This window comes from Myxine glutinosa, chromosome 5 (genome assembly GCF_964187855.1).
Source record: "Myxine glutinosa chromosome 5, kmMyxGlut1.1, whole genome shotgun sequence".
NCBI lineage: Eukaryota > Metazoa > Chordata > Myxini > Myxiniformes > Myxinidae > Myxine > Myxine glutinosa.
This window is the reverse complement of record NC_136265.1, coordinates 167,314,665-167,341,992: the sequence shown is the minus strand read 5'-3', so window position 1 is coordinate 167,341,992 and position 27,328 is coordinate 167,314,665. Positions and strand designations below refer to the sequence as shown.

The window sequence follows — 27,328 nt, the reverse complement described above, 5'->3', positions numbered from 1 at the left end:
GTAATGAACGTAGAGCAGCAACGAAGGCTGGAAAGGGTGGAAATGCGAATGGTTCGATGGATGTGCGGAGTATCGTTGAGAGAGAGGAGGACAAATGATGAATTGCGAAAGATGATGGGAATATTGCCTGTGATTGATGCTGTGAAGAGGAACAGGTTGAGATGGTTTGGTCATGTATTGAGGAAGGATGAAAGTGACTGGTTGAGAAGAGTGATGGAAGTTAATGTAGAAGGAAGTAGAGGACGGGGAAGACCGAGAAAGACTTGGCTAAAGATGGTGGAAGAAGAAATGCGGGCAAGGGGGTTAACAAGGAGAGATGCAGAAAATAGGGCAAAATGGAGAAGATTGTCATGGGGACCGCAAGGCTAACCCCTGCTCTAGCAGGGAAAATTGCCTTAAAATGCATGTTGTTTGTTCCAAATCTTGGGTGGATACCAGCCGGCCCTAACCCGAATACCAGAGTACCACAAAACCATAACCATGCTTGCCAAATATCCTGCACCTATTCTCCAAATCGTATGGCAGTCTTGCCCTACATAGTTTGCATTTAGGTGTACGACAACCATTGTCTTCCTACCGTCACTCGATACGATGTAATTTAAATTTCCTTCAATGTCCTTACCTCCTGCTCCTTCAAAACTGCACAGAACTCGATATTTGAGATATTCCCTGCAGAATGAAGAATCTACATATTTAATAGTTTCATTGCTCACAAAAACTGGCTCCCTGGCCTCATTGCTACACCCTCACCACTGCCTACACTTGCTACCCCTTCACCACTGCCTACCCTCATTCCCCCCTCACCACTGCCTACCCTCATTTCCCCCTCACCACTGCCTACCCTCATTTCCCCCTCACCACTGCCTACCCTCATTCCCCCCTCACCACTGCCTACCCTCATTCCCCCCTCACCACTGCCTATCCTCATTCCCCCCTCACCACTGCCTACCCTCATTTCCCCCTCACCACTGCCTACCCTCATTCCCTCCTCACCACTGCCTACCCTCATTTCCCCTCACCACTGCCTACCCTCATTACCCCCTCACCACTGCCTACCCTCATTCCCCCCTCACCACTGCCTATCCTCATTCCCTCCTCACCACTGCCTACCCTCATTCCCCCCTCACCACTGCCTATCCTCATTCCCCCCTCACCACTGCCTACCCTCATTCCCCCCTCACCACTGCCTACCCTCATTTCCCCTCACCACTGCCTACCCTCATTCCCCCCTCACCACTGCCTACCCTTATTCCCCCCTCACCACTGCCTATCCTCATTCCCCCCTCAATAAGGTATTAAAGCATTGAACTAACGGGGAGGGGGCGCTAAAGATGTCCCTTGTCTGGGGCGTCCCTTGATTTAGGGCCGGTCCTGCATGTAGCATTGGTTATTCTCATGTATGTACACTGTACAGCTTGTGAATGTCCGCAAATGCAGAGCAACTCGGGTAGAGTTTGAAACGGCGAAGCGCTCACTCACCTTGTGTCGCTGTTCGTGGTTGCTTTATGCAGCTTTCTCTGACTGGAAGAGCATGGGAGTTCACATATTTGTGTATTTAAATAAATTATGTAGATACGGTATATATATATATATATGTCACAATGTTTTTCACACCAAGATCGGGCTGGCAGGATAGCATCGAGGTACACACACTCCTCTGAGCAGTCAAGCGTGGGTTTGAATCTTCACACAGCTATAAACGGATGTTTTGATGTTTCGCAGGCAGGGCGATTCATCAATGTGTGTGTCGTCCCTCAGATAGGCATGTAACATGGGTGTTCCATCTGCCAGCTTAGTTGGTGGTTGTTAAAGATCCAACGGTGTCCTTGAAGAGGAGGAGAGTCATCGCCGACATCCTGGCCAAATTTCAATAGTATCCTGTGTCAGAATGACCACCCATCCAGGATTGTTAACTCCAGCGAAGAAACCGATTTAGCAGACATAGATGATATTTGATGATGATTATACTAAGCCACACGTAAATACAGGCCATATCAGATAAACAATTAAAAACATTGAATATTTGCTACTGGAGTCCGATGCGATTCCGTAGTTGATCCCGACGGTCCTCAGAATGAATCTGGTCATCGTAAATTGACCCAACTTGAGTTATATAGTTCGTTAATATCACAATTACTATTATTAATGTCAATACAGACACACACATGATACACCAGTGTGCATAAGCTCGTGATCATCCACAGCACCGTGTCCAAAGCTGCTGTGAAGTACATAAACACTTCTAGTTCTGTAAATATCATTTTGCCTTGACGACGAACCAAAATACAAGTGCAGCACTTGACTTTCTTGCAGTGAAAACCGTACCATGTGGTTCCCATCATGAAGCATGGTAGAATAGGACTAGTGTCGAAAACATACAGTACATGCAGGGTTCTTTTTGGGATAGGACCCAATTTAGTTTGAATAGGAGGTAACTCTGAACAAGACCGGGAGTCTGGGGGCCGCCTAGGCCTGCGGGGTCCAGGGGCAGAACGACGTCGGGAGGCCCATGGGGGCGATGCCCCCCTGAACCTCCTGCATTTTGAGCAATTTGGAAGGTAAAATAGAACTTTTATAAGGTCTTAATGTGGATTTAAATTTTCCTTATTTAGCACGTTTGACCAAATAAAATGATCAATACAGTTTTTTCCACTCACACTTGTAAATAATTTAATTCTGACATAATATGGTCAGTATGCAGTGCTTTCAGAAAGTATTCGCACCCCTTCACATTTTTCGCATTTTGTTGTTGCGGCCTGAATTCAAAAATGGATTAAAATGAGATTTATTTTGTCACTGATCTACACATAATAATGTCAAAGTGGAATCCTATTTGCTACACCCTCAGAAAAAGGCTCAATATCAAAGTGGAATTTTTTTTCTTCCAAATTTATGGCAATTAATTTAAAATTAAAAGCTAAAATGTCTTAAGTCAACAAAAGTATTCAACCCCTTTCCTATGACGCTCCAAATATAGCTCATTTGCAACCAATTAATTTTGATCATCCTTGAGATGTCTCTACAACTTGATTGGATTTCACCTGCGGCCAATTCAATTTATTGGACATGATTTAGAAACAAACGCACCTTTCTATACAGGTCCCACGGCTGAGAAACTCTGCCATTAAGTCCAAGGAACTGTCCATAGCACTCCAAGATAGAATTGTGAAGAGGCATAGATCTGGGGAAGGGTATAAAACAATTTCTAGAGTGGTAAAACTTCTCAAGAGCACAACGAGCTCCATCATTAGGAAATGGAAAGAATATGAAACTACCCAGACTCTTCCTAGAGCTGGCCGTCCGACCGAAGTGAGCAACCGAGAAAAAAGGACCTTGGTCGGGGAGGTGACCAAGAACCCAATGACCACTCTGACAGAACTACAGAGCTCCTTGTCTGAAAGAGAACCTGCTGGAAGGACAACAGTCTCTGCAGCACTTCACAAATTTAGGTTTTATGCATGAGTGGCTAGACAGAAGCCACTCCTGAGAAAAAGGCACATGACGGCACGCCTGAAGTTTGCAAAATGGCACATGAAAGACATAGCATGAGGCAAAAGATTATGTGGTATGATGAGACGAAAATTGAGCTCTTTGGCCTGGATGCAAAGCACTACATCTGGTGGAAACAGAGCACTGCTCATCACCCATCTAACAACATCCCTACCATGAAGCAGGGTGGTGGCAGCATCATGCTATGGGGATGCTTTTCAGCGGCAGGGACTGGGAAACTTGTAAGGATAGAGGGAACAATGAATGGAGCCAAATACAGGCAAATCCTTCAGGATAATCTGCTTCAGAATGCAAAAGACCTTAGACTGTGGTGAAGATTTACGTTCAAACAGGACAATGACCCCAACCATACAGCCAAAGCAACACTCGAATGGCTTCAGAATATGAACGTGAAAGTCCTTGCGTGGCCCAGCCAAAGCCAAGACTTGATTCCCATTGAAAATCTGTGGAAAGACTTGAAGATTGCTGTTCACTGGTGCTCCCTATCCAACTTGATAGAGGTTGAGCAAATCTGCAAGGAAGAATGGGAGTAACTCCCCAAATTCAGAATGCGCAAAACTGATATACCCAAGAATACTCGAAGCACTAACTGCTGCCATAGGTGCTTTTACAAACTATTGACTCAGGGGGCTGAATACTTATGTAAATTAGATATTTATGTATTTCATTTTCAATAAGTTTGTAAAAATTTCTAAAAACATGTTTTCACTTTGTCATTATAGGGTATTTTGTGTGGATCAGTGACAAAACAATTACATTTAATCCATTTTAAATTCAGGCTGTAACACATCAAAATGTGAAAAAGTAACATTGATCAAGGTAATCCAGTTCAGCAAGCATTGATACAATCTGTTGTGGCAGGTTCCCCAATTTTCTTGCCAGAATTAGAAGTCTTTGATTGCATTATTTTACCAGATTACAGAAGTAAAAGAAAAATGCTTTTGAGAGATGTTTCTTGAAAATCACGAGGCGGTAGCAATTTACACAATAGACGGTAAAAATAGCCTGTTACTTGCTTTCACCAAGAACCCCGATTATGGATATGAATCTTAGCCTAATGTCCAAATCCCATTTATGTTTCATCACATATGCTGCCTGCGCTCAGTTTATTAGCCCCCATTGGACCCGGTCCGAAACAGGGTCTTATGCATTGGGTCTCATCCATCCATCTGTGTATGCTTGTGTCCGCAACCACATGTCGGAGATGTACGGATCGATTTTGTTCATACGAGGTAAAACAACAATACATGATCGAATACATATGCACATCATTTTGTTTCGCGATGCAATCAAATATGGTTCACTGGCAGCCATTGTAGTTGTTAAAAAAACGCGATGTTGTACACGTTCTCAACCATTTCTCGGACATGCATATACCGCTGTTGTTCAAACTCGGCAAAAAGATAACGAATGATGGCTTACATATGCACATCATCTTCTTTCGAGATCAGATCCAAAATGGCCGACTGTCGGCCATTTTGTTACTTAAACCCTTCCCCAAACATTTATTGAACATACATGGTCTTATTCTGTTCAATATTGGCACAAACAGGGTACGTGATGGCATACACGTTCACCTCACTTTATTTTGTGATCTGATCAAAGATGGCCGACTGGTAGACTGGTGGCCATTTTAGTTGTAAAAAAAACCCAATATTGAACACGTCCTCAACCTTTTCTCGGACATGCATTTACCGGTCTTCTTCAAACTTGGCACACAGATTATGAATGATGGGTTACATATGCGCGTCATTTTTTTCCCGAGATCAGATCCAAGATGGCCGATTAGTGTTATTTTATACGACGTCGTGGCTCGTGTAAGAGCGAACACATAAAAAATAGAAGCAGAAACGCACATAAAACGTATAATAAAGGGAGCAGGAGACAAGAGGGGGAGAGAGGGAAGCACAGCAACAGTGGAGAACGGGGACATCCCTACTTAAACGTGTCCCCAACCATTTTTCGGACATGTATGGACCAATTTTGTTCAAACGTGGCACAAAGATGATACATTAGAGCATACCTATGCAGAACATTGTGTTTTGTAATCTGACCAAAGATGGCCGCCTGACGGCCTTTAACTCCGTACAGCAAAACTGCTAAAACCACGGGGGCTATGACATTTTATATCTTTTTCTTCTTGTTCACTTCTATTTTTTTTATTTACTGTAAGTATGCATTTCCCTTGTATGAGAAACGGTGCCTTGTTGCTTTTCATCACAGAAGGACCATCGGAGCATTCAAAGTTTTTCTCCTGCCCAACGTGCTCACAGTTGTTCCTCACCGAGGGTGCTCTGCAGCTGCACATGGAGAGACGGCACAGGAGGGAGCGTCCTTACAAGTGCTCGACCTGTGGAAAGGCGTTTATCGAGTCGTGTACTCTTGAGAAGCACATGACGATTCATGCAGGGGCTTTGACATTCAAGTGCTCCGAATGTGGAAAAGCGTTTCAAAGTTTTCATTTGCTTCAGAGCCACGTGCGAATACATACTGGAAAACGTCAGTACAGGTGTCCAATATGTAGTAAGCCATTCACGAAACTGGGTAATCTCAAGTCTCACATGCCGATTCACACCGGGGAGCGCCAGTTTGAGTGTACAGTATGTGGGAAGGCGTTCACTCAATCGGCACACGTCACATCACACATGAGAATTCACACGGGAGAGCGCCGGTACGAGTGCTCTGTTTGTGGGAAGGCGTTTACTCAGTCTGGACATTTGACGTCACACATGCGGATTCACACGGGCGAGCGTCCGTACAAGTGCTCTGTTTGTGGGAAATGCTTTTCTCAAATTACAACGGTTAAATCTCACATGAGGATACACACGGGTGAGCGCCCGTTCGAGTGCTATATTTGTGGGAAAACCTTTCGTCAAAAATCGAATGTTAAAACACATCTGAAATGTCATCAGACTTGACAAAACTTTACCAGCAATGAATGCAATCAACTGGACATTTATCAAAGTACAGCTGACGCCCTCTTTTTCTTTTTCTTTTTTACTCCAATGAAGAATTTCCAAATCCAACTTTCTGAAACGTCAGCTCATCTTTGCTTCCTTCGGCGTTTGGCATACTCATCTCAACGTTCTGTCGATTCCATTCATTGTCCTACCGGTCTGCCAACGCACAATGAAACCTAGTCTAGTTTTTGTCCCCCGTCGCACAGCGTAGCGAAAGGGGGACTATGGCTTTCCCCTCCGTCCGTGTGTCCGTCCGTCCGTCCGTCCGTCCGTGCGGGCGTGCGTGTTTGCGTGCGTGTGTGCGTAAGCGAAGGGCCGCATTCAAATTTGGTGTGTGGGTGCAACCCACGTCAAAATCCAAGATGGCCGCCGCCATGTATGTCTGATGCCATATATGTCTGAACCTTGTGAGATGAATATCTTGAAAAATAAGCGAAGTACCAACTTCTAATCTGGTGTGTGGGTGTATCTCGGCATAAGGACGAACGCTATTGAAAATTGGGTCGCCACGTCAAATTCCAAGATGACCGCCGCCATGTATGTCTGAACCTTGTGAGATGAATATCCTGAAAAATAAGCGAAGTACCAACTTCTAATTTGGTGTGTGGGTGTATCTCGGCATAAGGACGAACGCTATTGAAAATTGGGTCGCCATGTCAAAATCCAAGATGGCCGCCACCATATATATGTCTGAACCTAGTGAGCGAAATATCTTGAAAAATAAGCAAAGTACCAACTTCTAATTTGGTGTGTGGGTGTATCTAGGCACAAGCAAGAAGGCTGTTTAAAATTGGGTCGCCACGTCAAAATCCAAGATGGCCGCCGCCATGTATGTCTGAACCTTGTGAGATGAATATCTTGAAAAATAAGCGAAGTACCAACTTCTAATCTGGTGTGTGGGTGTATCTAGGCATAAGGACGAACGCCATTGAAAATTGGGTCGCCACATCAAAATCCAAGATGGCCGCCTCCATGTATGTCTGAACCTTGTGAGCGAAATATCATATCATAGCATGTTTTCTGCGTCTTCCACTTTGTCAACTCACATCACTTCACCGACGGGGGACCTAGGCGTAACGCTTGTCCATTCTATATCGAAACCAACAGCGTTCTAAGGATGTACTGCAACCTTTGTATTTCTAATTTTTGATCATTCAGGTGAGGGAGCATTGCATGCTTCAAAAAGGTTACATTGTGAAAATTGTATTATTCTTTTTTTACCTCAGGTGGTTGCTTTCGATTTCCTTTGGGCTGTATTCCACTTTTTATCTTTTTGATTTTTATCTCACAAAATGAGGCATTTTGGTGAAGAAGTAGTTCACCGAAAACAGAATATTTGGATTTTTATGTGAAATTTTTTAAATGTTTTGCAAACCAACATTCTCATGGCTTTTTGTGAAGATGAAGAAATATTCCTACGTTTTATGCAAACAAGCATTATACCAGCTCACTTTTTTTATATCGACACATGATGTAAACTAAAACGGCACTCGGAGAACGGCACTCGGAGAACGGAACTCTGAGAACGGCACTCGGAGAACGGCACTCTGAGAACGGAACTCTGAGAACGGAACTCTGAGAACGGAACTCTGAGAACGGAACTCTGAGAACGGAACTCTGAGAACGGAACTCTGAGAACGGAACTCTGAGAACGGAACTCTGAGAACGGAACTCTGAGAACGGCACTCGGAGAACGGCACTCTGAGAACGGCACTCTGAGAACGGCACTCTGAGAACGGAACTCTGAGAACGGAACTCTGAGAACGGAACTCTGAGAACGGAACTCTGAGAACGGAACTCTGAGAACGGAACTCTGAGAACGGAACTCTGAGAACGGAACTCTGAGAACGGAACTCTGAGAACGGAACTCTGAGAACGGCACTCTGAGAACGGCACTCTGAGAACGGAACTCTGAGAACGGAACTCTGAGAACGGAACTCTGAGAACGGCACTCAGAGAACGGCACTCAGAGAACGGAACTCTGAGAACGGAACTCTGAGAACGGAACTCTGAGAACGGAACTCTGAGAACGGCACTCTGAGAACGGAACTCAGCGAACGGAACTCAGAGAACGGAACTCAGAGAACGGAACTCTGAGAACGGAACTCAGAGAACGGCACTCTGAGAACGGAACTCTGAGAACGGAACTCTGAGAACGGAACTCAGAGAACGGAACTCTGAGAACGGCACTCTGAGAACGGAACTCTGAGAACGGAACTCAGAGAACGGAACTCTGAGAACGGAACTCTGAGAACAGAACTCTGAGAACGCCACTCAGAGAACGGAACTCTGAGAACGGAACTCTGAGAACGGAACTCTGAGAACGGAACTCAGAGAACGGCACTCTGAGAACGGAACTCTGAGAACGGAACTCTGAGAACGGCACTCTGAGAACGGCACTCTGAGAACGGCACTCTGAGAACGGAACTCTGAGAACGGAACTCTGAGAACGGAACTCTGAGAACGGAACTCTGAGAACGGAACTCTGAGAACGGAACTCTGAGAACGGAACTCTGAGAACGGAACTCTGAGAACGGCACTCGGAGAACGGCACACTCAGTCTGGTGAAATTTTTGATTATCAATTTTATCATTTCAACATGCTTAAATTAAAAATTAAACCACCTTTAAATTAACAAATGCAGTCTCAATGAATTTCCCAGGACTTTCTATAAAGGCAGCCATGTTTTGCCTCTGTGGGTCACTGGCTCTGAAATGCTTGTGATGTATTTTAAACATTTAGGGACACAAAGGAAGATGAAGTGAAAACTCTGACATGAACCTTTTTGCATTTGCTGTTTGTTAATTATTATTTTTTGGTTTGTTTTATCCCCCCCGTGTTTTATCAAACAGAAGATGCATATTACAGGAGAATGGCTTGACAAACTGTCTCATCGAGGAAAGACTAAATGATACCTCAAATACTGTCCTAATTGCAGCATTGGAAAATTGCAGGAAATTATTTGGAAAAAGTACGTGGTACAATTACGGGTTCAAGAAGGGTAAGCCTTATATGTAAATTGGTGCTGTAAGCTCTATTCCATTTCTATGAAATACTTTCTGTGTATAATGCAGCAGGGTTGGTAGTGATGTTGCCAGCATCAATTGTGCACTCCTTAAAGTAAAACAATTGATCAATTATGGATTGCTGTGAATCAACGGGTTGTTAGAGGACATAGAAAATTGTGGATGCTTCATTATATGCTGAGAAAAACTATTTTGTTCTATTTTTTAAACTTCATTTTTGTAAGTGTTCCTGCATATTACTGAATGGTAAAGCCTGGTGCACACTGATGGAGTAAATGCACTCAATAAAATGTTGTGGCACAATTTGTAAAAGCTGCTTTCCATATAGGCTGCAAGTTGAGTCAATTTATTGTTCAGTTCCGTTTCAAGGTCAGAAGGTCTGCAATGTTGACTAGAACGTCACTCGGTGGAGCGCATATCTCCGCCTGGCTGAACAATTTACGTTTTGTGTCCCACAGATAGGCCAGATCTGTATCCAGACATGAACGAAAATCGAATCAGCTTGTTCTTGTCGCCTAACCAACTCACTCCCCCCACCCCCCTAGTTTTGTCATAATCCATCCACAACTCTTTGAGATATCATGCTATATTCAGTTATGGCCAAAAATATTAGCACCCTTGCACTTTTTTTCAAATAACTCACAATTTTCTCCAAACACAAGTTGAAATTGACAAAAGTATTTAGTCTCCACAATTCTTTATTTCACTGTTAATATTACAGAACCTTTGTTTTTGATTCAGAACTTAATATTTCCTTTTAAATCAGAAAATGAAAAGAAATGGCATTGACAAAATTATTGACACCCAAGAATAATATTTGGTAGCATGTCCTTTGGACAAAATAACTGCAGTCAAGCGCTTCCTATAGCCATGAATGAGCTTCCTACACCTCTCCACTGGCAGTTTGACCCACTATTCTTGTGGAGCCTTCTCCCAACTGCTGTTTTCAGATCTCCCCACAGGTGTTCAATGGGATTTAGATCTGGAATCATTGCTGGCCACTTCAGAACAGTCCAGCGTTTTGTCTTGAACCATTCCTGGGTGCTTTTTGAAGTGTGGTTGGGGTCATTATCCTGCTGGAAGGCCCGTGACCTTTGACGGAGACCCAGTTTTCTGATACTGGGTTTAACATTGCGCTCCAAAATGCCATGGCAATCTCCTGATTTCATGATGCCATGCACACATTCAAAGCACACAGTACCAGAGGCAGCACAGCAACCCCAAAACATCACTGAACCTCCTCCATGTTTGACTGTAGGGAAGGTGTTCTTTTCTTTGAAGGTTTCATTTTGTTTTCTGTAAACATAGAGATGATGTGCTTTACCAAAAAGCTCTAATTTGGTCTCTCTGGTTTTCTTTCTTTTCTCCATGCTCATGTACACACAGTGATACAAAACAGCGGAATGACTCCTTTTCTCTATTCAAACTGGTTTTTTTTTTTTTTTTTTGTATACTGAATCGAGGCTCGTGAAAGAGCTAACATTAACTTCACAAACAAATCGACCAGACAAACAAAATACACAAAAAGAGGGAGCGGAAGACAAGATGGGGAGAAAAGGGGAAGCACACACACACAACATCCGAGAGCAGGGAGATGTGTGGAAGGGAGAGGGCCCGGGGGGAGGAGGCGTGGGAAGGGGGGGGGGGGGAGGGAGAAGTATAAAGCACAAGGACACCAAGGACTTCCAGGACAAAAGTTGGTATTTCAAAAAGTGGAATTGGTGTGAAATTAGCGGGGGTAGAAAAGATCAAGGTTTTGGATGGGGGAAGATAAGAGATGGTGGTGAACAGCTGTTTTAAAGACTTGGAGGGTGGAGTGGGATTGAAGAGAGTAAGGGAGTTTGTTCCAGAGGCGGGAAAAAAGAGGAATGAAGGAGTGAAGGTGAGCAGAGAGTCTTGATTTTGGCAGTTTAACCAAAAGAGGGTTGCAGGCAGATCTTGTGCGACCTGTAGGAATATTTGCGGGACAGAGCCCAGAGAGAGCTGGGGGGGCAAGGCCAGAGAGGAGTCGGTAGAAGACGGAAAGACCACCAACCTGCCTGCGGTGAGTGAGTGAGAGGCCCTTGGAGTTAGCTTCATCACGGGAGATTCCAATGATTCTGAATGCTTTGGTTTCAACAGCGTGAAGGCGAGCTAGGTGTGAGGCAGGAGCACCAGCCCAGAGGGGAGAGCAGTATTCCATTGAGCTGCGGATGAAAGCCTTGTATGTGGTGAGGAGCTCAGGTGTGCCAAGGAAGGACTTCGCACGACGGAGGATGCCCAGTCGGCGACTGGCTTTGGAGGCCAGATTTGAAATGTGGTTTTTCCAGGAAAGATCATGGCAGATAGTGAGACCCAAAAGCTTGAGTGACAGAACTTCTTGGAGAGGATTATTCAGAAAGTGGATGGGAGGGTTGTCCAGTCGGTCTTTTCGGAGAGACATCGTAAGAGTGTGAGATTTGTCAGGATTGAAAGACAAGTTCCACTTGTTTGCCCAGTCTGTGATTTTGTCAAGGTCTGCAGAGAGTGAGGAGGCTGCAGACTGCCGATCTGAGGGATGAAGAATGGAGCGACAGAGAGTAGAGTCGTCAGCAAAGGGATAGAGAGGATTTTCAAGAGAGTCAGAGAGATCATTGATGAAGACCAGAAAAAGCACAGGGCCCAGAACACTGCCTTGGGGAACTCCAGCCTGAACAGGAAGAGGAGATGAGAGAAACCCATTCAGGGCCACACGTTGACTACGACTAGAGTCGTGAGTGTATATTGCAGGTTGAGTTGAGTGATTGAATGAGTGATTTGTATATTGCAGGCACCTGCAACTCACCACAGGTGAGTTCAATTCCAAAGTAAAGGAGACTCACCTGCTTGAAATCTAATTATAACAAGTTCTAAAAGGTGCCAATAATATTGTCGTGTGACTACCCTGGAGTGAACACCGCAGGGTGACACGGATGACCAAACGAGCTTTACTCCCAGGCGTTCAATCCAAAATGACGGTATTCTGTACACACGGTGGAAAGGAGGATGACGAACTTACCTGAATGGCTTCCACCCGACTTTTCCGCACCTGAATAAATTAACTCAAACCACACAGAAGTAAAATGTATAAAAAATGCCGGCTTTATTGAACAAATGTTGGTAACCAATTAATGATGCATGATAAAATAAAGTCCTAAATGGAGCGCCCCCATACAGACTCATATACAACACAAGGTAATGCTAAAGAAATAAAATAATGTTCTTTGTATTTGTATCGGCCAGCACTCAGCTCTGGTCTACGAGGCTTTTAGGAGTTTGATGGTCGTATCCGCGACCATCCTCCTTTGGTTATCTCGCTCCACAAACACCTCCTTTGGTTTGCTCGCGGTATAACCACCCCACGTGGGAAGCACACAAGATGGCACGGATTCATGCCCGTAGCCAGCCGCCGGCGTGAGGCAAGCAGACAGGACAGCCTCCTTTGGTTTGCTCGCTATCTCCTCCATCTCCGAAGAGCACCACCGTTAACCAACACCCCCTCCTCCGATGTTGCAAAGGTTTCCCAAGCTCCACAAGTTCTCACGAGCACACTTGAGACAAAACATGACTGCCCACGACCAAAGCCGGGACCAAGAGAGAGAGAGAGAGAGAAAAGAGAGGGGAAACACACCCTCCCCTCTTTTTGCTGATGTCACACTCGAACCAATCCCCGAGCACCACCACTTCAGTCCATGACCATGACCAATCATTCCCTTCGGGGTGGGGCCTCCTTTTGCCGATCGGCAAATGTGCTGGGTATATGTCGGGCTTGTCGGTGTTTTATGTGCCTGAGTTCATTTCCTGACAGCCCTCGTCTTATCGCAGGCTGATTTATTATAACCACAAAAGTGAGATTACAAGAGGTATGAAAAACAGGGGGGGATTTATTCTTATTCCCTAAGCTACATAGCATGAGAGCCACCCTCCGTATGGCCACACGTCACACTTAATCCGAACACACGAAACTGACTTAAGTTTCAGGTTTCTTCTTCTTCATGACATACGGAGCATGGTAATCTATACACTTCTACCTGGACTAAGGTATTTATTGCCTACCTCCACCCCCCCACCCCCACGTCCCCCAAACGTAACAATATTGTCCGGGCCATTTTAGGATTTCTGTGTGGAATAAGCTAAGATTTAGTAATTTTTTCAGCTTTTTTTTGTTTTGTTCCACTGCAAACCAAAGAAATACATATGTGGATACCAAAATATTTTTTAATTTCAACAATTTTCTGGAAGAAATGGTGCATTATTTGAAAAAAGTGCAAGGGTGCCAATATTTTTGGCCACGACTGGTATCGTTTTTGGCCCCATCTCTCAATGGTGAAGAATCGCTTTATGAATTATCGTATCTGGATCTTCACCAAAATGTAATCATTTCATTATTGTAACATACCCAACCTCTCCACCAAATTTTATCCGAATCCATCAACAACATTTTGAGTTATCCTGTTCACAAACAGACAGGTGAAAACATAACCTCCGTGCACTTTCGGTGGCGGATGTAACAATAGTAATGAAAGAATGGGATAAGATCTAGCACACACGCAAAGTTTAACTCTCGATTTCTGCCAGTTTAGAAGTTGTATAGGCTTTTAGGTCAGAGACTATTTGAATAGTGGAAGTATGAGTGGAGACCACTAATTTTGAATCTTGACCAATCACATTAGTCTAGTAGGAAGACTAGGTCCCCCTGCACCCCCCGGAGATATACTTCTAATCAGTGTTTCTAGATTGGAAAAAATGTGTAGAAAATGACTAGCTATGGCCCCAAGCTGAAAAAATGTCCCACATACCATTTTTATGCAAATTACTGCTGCCATTATCAAAAAAACGATTTTTGACATATCTCAGCCAATATTGCAGATAATTGAAAAATGAAGGTGTCTAGACCCATGTTTTGAAGGGCATAGATCATGATAGAACTATTCATAACATGATTACATGTGTCTATGGTATACTAGTATGCTAATTAGTGCTTTATTTACAAAATAATCACAGTTTTACGAAATAATAGACTCATATTAAGGTCCGTCTACACAGACGTTAACACAAAGTTTTATTTTTCTAAATATTACAACTGTCAAAATAGTCCTAGCACTCAATGTGACCACTCTTCTCTTGCTTGTTTTAGATAAACATCATTAGCATTAGTGATTCTACACTGAGTCAGTCATCATCATTTTCATCGAAATCGTCAGAGTCAAACTCTTCTTCTCCTTCCTCTTCCTCCTCCTCTTCGTGCTCTCCTGTGTTCAGAAGATCCACCAGTGAGGTTGGTAGGATGGGACCACTGGACCACATTGGTTTCAACAGTCCTTCATCAGTCCTTATCCATCCTTGCTCCTCATAAGGTTTACAGATATCTGTAAAGTACAGAGAGGGAAATACTGTAGACATTTATTGGAATAGCTCCTCTCATAATACATGAACCCAAGTATCAATTAAAATCTACTCAGTGATGGTTATACATTTTACCATGTATGCTACACAAACCTGGAGTAGTTGTGTCCGTCAAAGGCGAAGAAGATATCTGCCATCTCTCCGTTACACTTGTGAAACAGCTGGAGGTTGTTGGTCTTCACAGAGTGGAGGAGCATGAAGACAAGATGGCAGTGGGTAATGAACGACATCCAGAAGGCAGCTGTCTTCCCCAGGTGGCCCTTGCGCACCTTTTCCTCAAAGGCATGGTACTTTTTGATGAGGAGTAGAGTTGAGGGGTCTTTGAGGGCTTCATCGAGGTGCTCTCGGTTGCAAGACTGGGTCATTCTGAGAAGCACAGCAGGGTCAGAGATCATGATGTTCTCCTCCTCAGTGAATCTCTCCATCAACAGCCTCTCCATTGCCTCACACACTGTTTTGAGGCAAAAGAGGGACTTTGCGTAGGCCTTTCCACTGAGAACACCTTTGAGAGATCCACTTGTTACTAGTTGTGCCTCAAAGAGAATCTCTGCATATCCAGAACCACGCATCTTGTGTCCAGTGAGCATCCCGATGTAGTTCATGGATGTGTGGAAGGGTCCAATCGTTACTACATGACTAGCAAATTCATTTGGCCAGCGCCAGATGATGGGAAGGGCTTTCATGCAGACACCCAGATCAAATGTATTCAGGACCCATCTCTGACCCACCTCAGCAGTTGCTGCCTCGGAACGCTTCAGTAGCTCACGAACAACTGCGTTGTCTGTGATCGGTTGGTGGATAGGCGTGCAGTAGTCGACTGTTGATTTGCTGGGTGGGGGAGAACCAGTTGCAGAGGTGAAACCCCCTAGCCCAGGCACAGGCTGCAGGCCACAGCTTCCGATGTATCTGATGAAGAGCCAGATGTAGTACTCTTGCATCGTAGTGGCATAGACTGTGTCATTCTCTGCTGGCGGTGTGAATGATGAGCCTTCAGGGAACTTCGGGCCAACGCGAGTAAAGTGCAAGGGTGGGAGAGTTTTTGGTGTGTCGACCTTCAGGCTACGCTGTTGTGACCTATTGATGGTAGGTAGCATTCGGTCCTTGCTGCTCTCGAACCCGGGCTTGACCTCCTGCACCATGATTCCTCCAGCACTGTTTACAATGTTGCTGCCGTGCACACTGGTAGTGGTTTTATTCAAGTTGTCCCACTCACAGTGGAATACAAGGTTGCCCTCTCCTGTCACAATTTGTGGTGTACGATAAGTTGAGACTTCATCCAGGACCTTGGCGAGAGCAGTTTCCAACTCCAAGGCGAAATCGTAGCTCTCAGAGTGTCCAAGCCTGTGTAGTATTGTGGTGAGCTGTTTGCTTCGGAACAGGTGCCTTACAGTCACACAGAGGAGAATGTGCTTTGGTAACTTCCATTTTCCATCTGACACTGCACGGCACAGATCTTGTCCAATGGAGAAGACCAGACGCTTCACCTTTTCTGTCTCGATGCCCTCCTTGCCAGTCATTAGCACGCTGAGAAAGCGGACAAGGTCTGGAGGTAGGATGTCTTCAGGATTGAGCTCCATGTCTTCAGCTGTTGGTGGCCATGGTTGGTCTTTACACTCTCTGAAAGCCTGTAGAATACCCTGGCGAAGTTGGAGGGCAACATTTTGGTTCTTGTTTGTGCTTCCGAGTGTGAATGCTCGTGCGAGAGCATTGGAAACTGTTATGTTTGAGCTGTGCACAAGCCAGAAAGAAATGACATCACATTTGTCATGATCAACCTTCGTGAAGTGGATATGCTCCTTGATTGGGTCATTCTGTAGGCGTTTCAGTAGTTTCTCTGACCGATAATTTGAGTTCTCATATCCATTCAGTTTCAGTTCCTCGACATAGAGCAAGCGCAAGGAAGAAAGCTGTAGAACTTTATTCTGCTGGATGACCTGGGTTTGAATGTGTTCCAGTACTGAGTTGAATGCCTTTTCATGGGCGGCTGACATGCAAGCCTGCTCCTTTGGTGCTTCGGCTCTGTGAATCGCACGCTCATAGTTGTAGAATGCTGTGCGGAAAGCTTTAAAACATGACGGATGGTGTTTGGCCTCACATGCAAAGAGGTCTTTGTTTTTCACCTTTCGATGGAGTCGATAGAGACCCATTTTCTCAGCCCGTGTTTCGATTTGCTCCCATGCATTTTCTTTGTTTTTAAAGGATGGGAAGGTTGTAGGCCTCTCAGTATTGCGATGAGCATCTTTGGTCTCAACTTTCTCACAAAATATACACTCTGGCGGGAAGATGGGTTCAGCAGAACCTCCTGGTTTACGAGGAGAGTGATGCCATGATGAGGTTGATGGCCCTGGTTCTGTATCATCTCCCAGACGATGAAAGTGGCGGACAAAGTGCTTATAACACTTGCTGTGATATCCTACTCTTTCTAGGTCATCAGGAAGAGTTGCCGGGATCTGATCACATACTGATTGCATACGACATGGGGAGTCATGCGGTTGGTTGAGACGGCTATCCCGGATCTTTTGAAGCAGTTGCAGTTTTTCTGAAGCAGATCCTTTAATTTTACGGAGGGGCGTGAAATCCCCATGATCAGACATGGATGGTACATGAAGGATGCATGTAGGAGGAGAGCTTTGGGCTGCAGGTTCTACACTCCGTTTTCTTTTGGGCATGCTTGCTGTCGATGTCTACCATCACTGTTAAATGACAAATAAGAAATCACGAATGATGTTAAAAGTGCCTGTGAAAGGAGGCTCTGAGTTTTCAGTGAGGTAACAGAGGTTCTGAGTCATGTTCTACACTAGGGTACTTTTTAGCTGACTAAACCATGTTTAGTGGCATCAAAAGTGCTAATAGCTAAAACATCTAAATTCTTCCACACTAACGTTAGCTATCTAGGCCAATGAAACATTGTGCTAAGTTACTGTAGCTAGCTCAGCTGTCGTGCCTCTTTCTGGTTCAATTCATATACAGAAGTCAACAGATATGTCTCATGTTTGGCATTAACAAAAGTTTAAGTTACACCGACATTAGGAACATACTGTACATAGATGAGGCTAGCTTTAACGTTAGCTAACATGGTGCTAGCTGGCTCAGCTGTTATTCTGCCTGTTTATGATTTCATGCAGAAACTGAAGTCAAGAGTGTGAGTAACATTATAGTTAGCATCTTACCTGGCTAGATTGGAGGATGAATACCAAGAACAACACACAGATGGAATGGAAGACTGAACTTTCAACTGAGGTATTCAATAACATCAACGTTACCAATTGATACGAGCGCGCGACATTACCAATTGATACGAGCGCGCGAGCGCGCATGTTACATGGATGGAAATGTAAAATGGCAGCTATAGCAGCACTAATTTGGATCTCTAGTCTGTCATTTCTGCACTGTGATTGGATAACATAAAAAAATATGTTTGGGAGTTAACAGCAGGAGTTGGTAGATTTTACGTGGGCTGGGTGAGAAACCTTTAAATAAGCAAGTGAAAATCTCTCGCAATACAAAGTCAATGGTGGGAAGAAAAGTTGAGTGGTACCAATGTTACTGCCAATGTCCCGCCCCTATGCAAGACTCAGGAGCATCTTGTTGACATTTAACCTTGAAAATACCTGGGTTTAGACCCCTTATGTACCATGTTAAGTTATCTGCAGTATTAACGTATCCTTATCATTTGTAAAACTGATTATTTTGTAATTACAGCATTAATATGCATACTAGTATACCATAGACACATGTAATCATGTTATGAATAGTTCTATCATGATCTATGCCCTTCAAAACATGGGTCTAGACACCTTCATTTTTCAATTATCTGCAATATTGGCTGAGATATGTCAAAAATCGTTTTTTTGATAATGGCAGCAGTAATTTGCATAAAAATGGTATGTGGGACATTTTTTCAGCTTGGGGCCATAGCTAGTCATTTTCTACACATTTTTTCCAATCTAGAAACACTGATTAGAAGTATATCTCCGGGGGGTGCAGGGGGACCTAGTCTTCCTACTAGACTACATTGTTTGTGTCACACAGAACATGTAAAATGGCAGTGCCCATGCAACAACAATCGGTTTGTCATGACTAGAAAACTGTCTTTAGTGCTTTATGCACTAGACTACAGATAGTGAAAAGTGGACTTGTACACCCATTTACTCAACTCGTTGAACTAAGTATCCTTTCGAGGAACTTCAACATAAGAGAAAGCGACTGGACCCATCAAAGCCTGTGCGTTGGTTGGGAACGTATGGTTGTTTGTGTGCTGTCCTTTTCACCCCTCAGCCCAAATTGGGCTAAGGGGTATTGTCGTCCGGGCGTCCGTCAACTTTTGGTTTCCGTCAATTTCAAAGAGAACGGCTTGTCCGATTAAATCCATGTTTGCAGTGTGTGTTGGGGTTGAGTAGAGGAAGGTGCCTTTCGAAAATGGGCGTGCTGCGATTTCAATATGGCCGCCACGGTAGCCATCTTGAAATTGGTTTCCATCAATTTCGAGCAGAACGGCTTGTCCGATTAAATCCATTTGTGCAGTGTGTATTTAGGTTGAGTAGAGGAAGGTTCCTTTCGAAAATGGGCGCGCTGCGATTTTCAATATGGCCGCCACGGTAGCCATCTGGAAATTGGTTTCTGTCAATTTTGAGCAGAACGGCTTGTCCGATTAAATCCATGTTTGCAGTGTGTGTTGGGGTTGAGTAGAGGAAGGTTCGTGGGCGCACTGCGTTTTTCAATATGGCCGCCACGGTTCAATTCTGTTCAATAATTATATCCACACATCGCCACTACCATGAAATTTCTTTACTGCAAAATCCTACTCGGTATACAACTTCGCTTCAAATGACAAATTATCATCAATGCTTCCTTTCACCATGCATGGGCTGAGGGGCTACGCCTGCTTTGCGGTGATATTTATTAAATGTTGTGGCAAGCAAGGAAGCAGCATGTACCATTTTAAAAGTCTTTGGTGTGACTCGGCCAGGGCTGAGTTTAACCGCTAACCTCCCAGACTCAGAGCGGACACTCTAACCGTTATATCACCGAATGTGGTTCAAATAAGTGAGGCCATTGTGCATCAGTAGACGCAATAATTGACTTAGAGACTTGTTTGACAGAATTTAGATTCTGGGAAAGGTAGGATAGCATTCCCCAGGGATTTACTAAAAGCATGCTCACCGTTCTTGTTTTGGACAATATTGACTTCTGAGATTTGACCCTCTCCGAACGGGGTACGACCGACCCTACCCACGGTATGATTATTCAAGCTCGTATTGCAGAGTCCATTTGTCTGTCTAGAAGGGGAATCGCAAAAGAATGGCACTGAGTCTTTGAAACCCTCCATTGGTCAGATTGAAGAGTATCGTCTTTAAATATGGCAGCAACCTCTCCACATTATGTCAGGAAGCTCATGACAAATGCTATGGCAATACTGAAGAAGGCTCTATCATCGAGGAGACAAATTATGCTATACAACCAAAGTAATTGGCGACACATCCTCCTCCATTCCTGGGTGGACTGAGTTCCACTCCAGGATGCCAAGACATTAAAGAAATCTGCCGATCATTATCTGCGAGTAATTGAATCCTCACCAATGGAAATGTCAACTGTGAAATAATTCATGAGCAAAATCTGAGAGACAGCCGATCGATTGGATTTGTCACTCATGGTCCTGGTGTTTTATCAGGAAATGTATTCTGAGATCCAGCAGACCAGATGTTTTTCACTAAGTTTCATCCAAATAACTTCTCGTCCATAACTTTTTGAGATATCCTGCTCAGACAAAGAAGAAAGATGTCGTGCAAAGCACAATACTTGTGAAATCCAATTAAACCAGATGCTTCTAGGTTTTTGATTGGTGAACCAATTCAGTAATCCAATCTGCAAATTCTGTTCCACCCTGTAGAATATTGTCGCGTCACCAGCGATTAAGACCACTGGTTGACGAATGGCCAAACGTGTTTTTACTCCCGAGGCAAACTCCCGAATTATTGGCGGTGGTGACGCGTGCGAGATGGAGACTGTGAGACGTTTACCTGATGAAATACATGGATTTATTTCCGAACCCACGAACAAAGAAACACGACAGGAAATTCAACAAATAATTATTTAATGAAAATAATGCAAGGGGTGAAAATGAAAGGTGAGGTAAAAACTAATGTCTACGTTGAGGATCCTCACATTCTGACTCAAAAACGGACACACAGGGGAAAGATAAAATTAAGTAAAACCCCTTTAGCCGGCACTTAGCTTGTCCAACGAGATAGTTTGGTGAGGTCGGCAGTGGTGGCCAAGTCCAACGCTTCCCATGCCTGAGCGACCAATATGGCGCCGGCCGACAACGTGAGCGCACCGAGCCATGAAGCGAGCAACCAAGACGGCTCTCTCAGTGTTCACCACTGTTCGGGAGGACAGCGTGGCCTCCAGCTCCCTTGCGCCAACAATCATCGAATGTCCTTAACGATCGTCACAGAAAAACGCTCTCTTCAAAAGCACACAAAAATGGCCAAGCTTCTTCACCAGGACCAAGAGAGATGCAATCTTTTTTTCTTCCCTTCCAGAAGCTTCTAGATGACCTCCCACCGACCAATGGCGAAGCTCTTTCCAACTCACCCCATGTTCCTCTCGGCCAATCATGACCTTCAGGGGCATGGCCTGCCGGGTCTTTCCCACCTCCCCATCACATCACTCTGGGGGCGTGGCCTTTTTCCTTATTAGGTCCTGGAGGCGGAGCTTAGTTCGGGAACCTGTTTGCTCGGCCTTTGTCGGCAGTTGTTTTTACAGCAAAACCTAAGGGAAAATTATGGAGGGAAAATCACATCCTGGGGAAAATTAACCTTAATCCCAACCAACACTAATTAGCACAATTGTCTTGAAAATCATTTGTTAGGCCAAGCAGGGGCACGTCGTCCACGTCCCCAACATGATCAAGGTGCAGGAAATCAAATGTCTACGTGCAGCTGCAAGACTCAGTTAACTGTGGGTCAAAGTTGAACTTCACAGGACCAGTCCACACTTTAACACCACTCCATCTTTTATCTTGATAAATGCGAGATCCCTGATTCAAGACGTTGATGAACTCGAGGTTATGTTGAACATTAACCACACTGAAATAGCTGCTATCAGTGAAACATGGTTCCCCTCCGAAATTGATTCCGGTGTGTTTGCAATCTCCAAATTTGCTCTTCTTAGCAAACCCCGCTGCTGTAGACGAGGTGGAGGTGTAGCCCTATATATTAGAGAGAGCATTGAAGTAAGAGCTTTGCATGAAATCTCTGTGCTAGATGAACTTGAGGTAATTTGGGTGTGGGCTCGCCCTAAGCGGTTACCTCAGTTAGTGGTCTGATTGTATGTGCTGTTTATCATCGTCCTGTTTCACCACATGATGCTGCGCTCATTGAACATATAACATCCACATTAGATACTTCGCAGACTCAGTGCCCGAATGAAGGTGTTATGATTCTTGGTGATTTCAATAAGGTGGACACTGAATTAATTTGTCAATTAACTGGCTTAGTCTAAGTTGTTAAAACACCGACTGGGGGTCAAACTTGGACAAGATTTTACTGGGAAGATAAACCGTGGTTCACACCAGAATTGAAATCGCTCATCCTAAAAAAACAAAAAGCTTTTTCCAGTGGTAAAGCATGAGCCTGGTGTTGGCTTATAGTAAGGGCATTTTATGAGATATTTCACAAATCTGTTAACTAAATTGTTACCAAAAAATTTCTTCACCAATATGTTTGTAAAGGTGTGTAATAACATGTGTTAAAATGTTGAAGTTCAACTCCCGTGGGAAACCCAGAAAAAAAGCTGTTGAATTCGGGTACCGAAAAATTATTTTCGAGAATTTTTGTTTTTTTTAATCGGCCCTTAAGTAACTTATGAGGGGTCAAATAAGGGTTTTTCATGATTCTGAGTTGATTGTTAACATTTATATTTTCACTTTTACATTTACACACAAAGTAGCTTTTATTTCACATACATATATAATACTCAAGAGTTATTTCTCACTCACAATGTCAGAAGTTTCAACAGTCATTGTCTATGTCTTCTTCAGACTCAACAACATCATGACTGCAGTTTCTGCATGTAATGCCATTACAGACTCCACAGGCCGAGATGCACGTGACCCCATTCTTCTTGCAGCTGCATCGCCGGTTGCTGCAATCTCCATGACAATTACAGCTCGTGAACTGCAATAGCTCCTCAGGAGCCGTGGGGTCCAGTGTTGGAACTGGCTCATACCCATGCACACCTATTGTCCATCCATAGTCACTGGGGTTCAGAGACATGCTCTGTAGAAGGATCCAGTCCCGGGTCTGCAGGTAGGCACGGAGTGAATGTTGTGCAGCTGCACCCTCTGTTGGAGGTAGAGTCTCTGGTTTGATCACTCCTGCCGCTGCCTTCCTTGAGAACATGTTGTACCGAATTTCACCCTTCTTCAATTCCTTCAATCTCCTTCTCCTGGGAGGAACTCGATCTGTGTGCTCTGCTTTGCATCATTAGCATGGATTCTCTTCATCCAGCCATTCCAGTTGGAGTGTGGGAACTCAGGATCGTTGGCTTTGATCACCCACCCCGCTGCCCAGAGTGTGTCACCTGGAGTGAGGAGTGGCTGATCATGAGCCAGGGAGGAGGAAAGCTCAGCGAGGGGGAGAAACATGATCGCGTTCGTTCCTATCTGTTTCCTGTTCGTAAATGGAATAATCTTTACTTCAGTTCCTCTCAGGATCTTAGCTTTGTCGAGTGCCTTCAACTTCACCCGGGGGAAAGCTGCTGTTGTCTGTGGATCTGGCAAAGGTGGTGCCGGAGAGGTGACTTCGATCCAACCCATTGAGTGAAAGGGAGTGTTTCCGTGAATAGAGACAATGTTTAAATCTATATTGTCTCCAACAAACTGAGTGACTGCATTGTTTGTTTCCCCAACCTCCATAAAGACCACCTGATCATTACTTGACAATTCACTTTCACTGGCTGGCACTTTGGCTGTCATCACTGATTGATCCTCAAGCGCAGCATCAACCGCAACCTCATCATTGATCTGTTCATCGGTTTCCTCCACAATGGTGTCAAGAGTGCCAGAAGTATCTGGAACATCATCTCCACTCCTACTATTAAGGAAGCAGTATTTGTAGTTTTGTGTCTCCGTGTAAGACTCAGTGTATCCCAGCCGGTGGAACTTGTTGAGCATCCATTTTGACCCAAATCTATGATCAAGTTGTATGGCAAGCCCCATTTGGTGTGGCAATACTCCAGACCGAGGTCGACAGGCCTTAATAAAATTCTGCCTCCAAACGGCAACTCTTTCGTCTGTCTTGACAATCGGTCTCAAGAACATCTGAAGGCTTGCAGGAACAAGTGTCAGCTGACTATCGATGTCAGTCATACTGTGTGTTGTAGTGGGGTATGACTTTGGACCTAAATCAATCAAGGCAATATCATTGGATATGAACTTGAGTGCCGTCTTTATGATCTGAGTCTTCTCATCTCCATGGTCAAGATTAGCATGATGCCCTCGCAGAATATTGTCGGTGCCATCTTTGAGACAGAGTACATCTGCCCTTCTTTCCTGTGTTGTGAAATACAAGGTGTCTTCGTATTTCTCTAGAAGTTTTATCTTTAGCCAATGCTTTGAATAAGAAAGGCTCTTCTCTGGTGACTGATCAAACTCCTGCAGCTTTTCATGGACTTGGTCCATGTTCATTACCCCATGCTCTAATTCTGAGTCTAACCATTCGCAGAATTCAATAAAAACTGCCTCTCGCTCCTCATCAATACTCCTCTGTCCTCTCTTCCTTTTTCCTTCCTCATCAGTCTTGGACAAACTGTCACCTCTCGCAAACATAAGTTTGCATCGCAAATGGTACAGTGTTTCTTCTGCTACCAAGTCGTTGATCCCTTCCAGGCGTCCAGTGACTTCAGTACCCCAGTCATCCCCGCGACTCCGTGCTGTCTTCAGCAAGCTTGCCTTCAGTGTATCTGCAGTCAAATTATCTGGCACTCTGTATTTCTTTCTAGCTTGTGCTGGATTATTTTTGTAGAGCTGGGCTGGTTGGTTGCAAAGAATGCATACATCCTTATACAGGAGGTCAACTGACTGTGATCTTCTAGAACTGCAGCCAGTTGATGAACTGAACTCACAAGTAGTGCGTCTTCTCTTCAACTTTGATGACTCTTTCTCTGCCTTTGATGCTTGAGCTGACTTCTTGGTGGTTGCAACAAAGTTGTTGTACAGATCATTTTTACACTTCTGGTGGTACCTCAGTTTTCCTTCCTTTTGAGCCTCCTTCATACGTTCCACAACAGTAACATTTTCGACAGTTTCTGCTTGTTTCAATAAAGTTGAGTATCCCTTTGGAGTTGCCTGTATGAGCCTTTCAGCTGGTGTATCCGAGCGTGCACAGATGAAGCAATTGAGCACAGGTGGAGTAACGTCTTCATCCATATTGCTAGACTCCATGTCCTGCAAAGTAGAAAATGAGATATATTTAGAAATTATTTTTCCACAAAGGAGTGTCTGTGGTGAAATATAAATGTTAACAATCAACTCAGAATCATGAAAAACCCTTATTTGACCCCTCATAAGTTACTTAAGGGCCGATTAAAAAAAATAAAAATTCTCGAAAATAATTTTTCGGTACCCGAATTCAACAGCTTTTTTTCTGGGTTTCCCATGGGAGTTGACCTTCAACATTTTAACACATGTTATTACACACCTTTACAAACATATTGGTGAAGAAATTTTTTGGTAACAATTTAGTTAACAGATTTTCATATGTTTCCCTTACTATTAGTGGTTAGGGTGCGGGTTGGGATCCTAGGATCCTGGGTTCGAATCCCGGTCGATCGCTGAATTAATGCCAGGGGGGTTCACTCAGCCTACTCATCTTTCCGAGGTCGGCAAATTGAGTACCAGCTCACTGGCAATTGCCTGTGTGTCGCAAGAGGTGACCAACAGGGTTGGCAGCAGGAAGGGCACCCGGACCATAAAACATTGCTTCAAAAAGGGGACTAAGGTGCCCGAAAAATGCCAACCCCTCCTCTGTGGGGAAAAATGGCCTCCAAAGGCGGTTCAGTGGTAAAGCGTGCGAAGCGACTTTTCGATGACTCCAGCGTTGGCGATTTGAAAAGTCTTAAACCTTGCCAGTTGTATCTTAACATAACAAAACTTCCTGGACATAACAGCAAAACAAGTTTTACTTTGTCGGAGATGTCACCGAAGCTGCCAATGAAATGAACCAACGTTTCATCTCCGTGGCTCAAGACATTTGATCTGAGCCAGTTGCTTACCTTCCTTCTGCTGCTGCTCCACCACCCTTAGTGTCTCTGCAAGATATTGTTGCGAATATGGAATTTGGCCTCCATATCCGCTTGTAAATATTCCCCTATTTTCTCCAATACTCCCCAACTTTCCCCAATCCCCCATTCCCTAGTCCCATTGCATGTAAATAACAATCAGTAGAGCCGACCTTCCCCTTATTCCCCCATTAAATGTCGTGCCCAGGTCCACCGCACCACACGTAGACAACTTTCGGACATCTTCCTAGTTATTCTTATTCTATGTCAGTTAAGGCCTCGTCTCCATAAATTATGACTCTTCGTTGCACCAGAATGTGATTATATGGCATCAGTAGTGAGTTTAGGACCTTTCCCATACCTCCTCCCATCTTCTTCCCCGTCTACAACAACAGAGGGGCACGGCGCTGCGCGGGGGGGAGTGTGCGTCCTCCCACCGGCTCGGTTCGCCGCCATCGACAATGCGCTCCAGACGATGCGCTCCAGACCATGCGCTCCACGGGGTTACCACGAAGGGGCTCCTTGTCAGCTCCTCGTCAAGGGCGGAGCCTGGTAAACCCCCCCGCACGCACCCAATGAGAAGCAACGTGCCGATTCCACGAGGCGGAGCTAACGAGCCGAGGGCGTGTCACTCCCCGCCGGATATACGCGGCCACGTAGCGGACGTGACGTCAGATGCGCCTCAGCTTGGAGAGAGAAGCCACCGCCACCCCCAGCGCGACGAGACCTCCCTGCATCTTTGGACCGGACCGGACCGTACTGTACCCTGCCCCGAGCCCAGGAGGACCTGGAGCCATCGATCCTGCCTTTCCTAGCCATCAAACCCCCGTGTGAGTCAGCCGTTGTCCCGTTTGTCTGTCGTCTGTCCGGGGTTAATATAAGAGTGTGTCTAAGTGCCTGTCTTTCTGTGATTATACCTCTAGCCCCTGTAATCTGACCTTTCCGTACGAATATAATCTCCTCCGGAGGTCTTGAGAATTGAAACATTGGTGTCGTATTGTGTTATTGTAATCCAGCCGGGTGTCTTCTTTTTCTTATTGAGCCAGCATCGCGCGACTAGTCAACGTTCGGGCACAATCGGGTAACTTGTGCAGACGTGGTCATACCATAAAACCGCTCGGTAAATAACATCCAAGCCACGTCTGT

General features: G+C 44.6%; 2 protein-coding genes across 12 annotated transcripts in view; one reads left to right on the top strand and one right to left on the bottom strand.

Moving 5' to 3' along the window:
• Nucleotides 1–9,801, top strand: part of LOC137426760 (uncharacterized) — a 45,892-nt gene extending 36,091 nt beyond the window's left edge. For 4 of the 11 annotated variants that reach the window (XM_078779033.1, XM_078779031.1, XM_078779032.1 and 1 more), the window contains one exon: nucleotides 5,734–6,575. In XM_078779033.1, coding sequence (XP_078635159.1) covers nucleotides 5,734–6,428 — 695 coding nt within the window. In that variant the 3' untranslated portion in view covers nucleotides 6,429–6,575. Of the gene's footprint in view, nucleotides 1–5,733; nucleotides 6,576–9,322 lie in introns of those variants that run through there. The other 7 variants (XM_078779038.1, XM_078779037.1, XM_078779035.1 and 4 more) reach the window with 4 other exon arrangements.
• The window catches only part of LOC144892419 (uncharacterized), a 748,105-nt gene extending 730,532 nt beyond the window's left edge, over nucleotides 1–17,573 (bottom strand). Inside the window, exon 1 of the mRNA XM_078779044.1 lies at nucleotides 14,993–17,573. Coding sequence (XP_078635170.1) covers nucleotides 14,993–17,568 — 2,576 coding nt within the window. The 5' untranslated portion in view covers nucleotides 17,569–17,573. The remainder of the gene's footprint in view (nucleotides 1–14,992) is intronic.
• Between the last annotated feature and the right edge of the window lie 9,755 nt (nucleotides 17,574–27,328).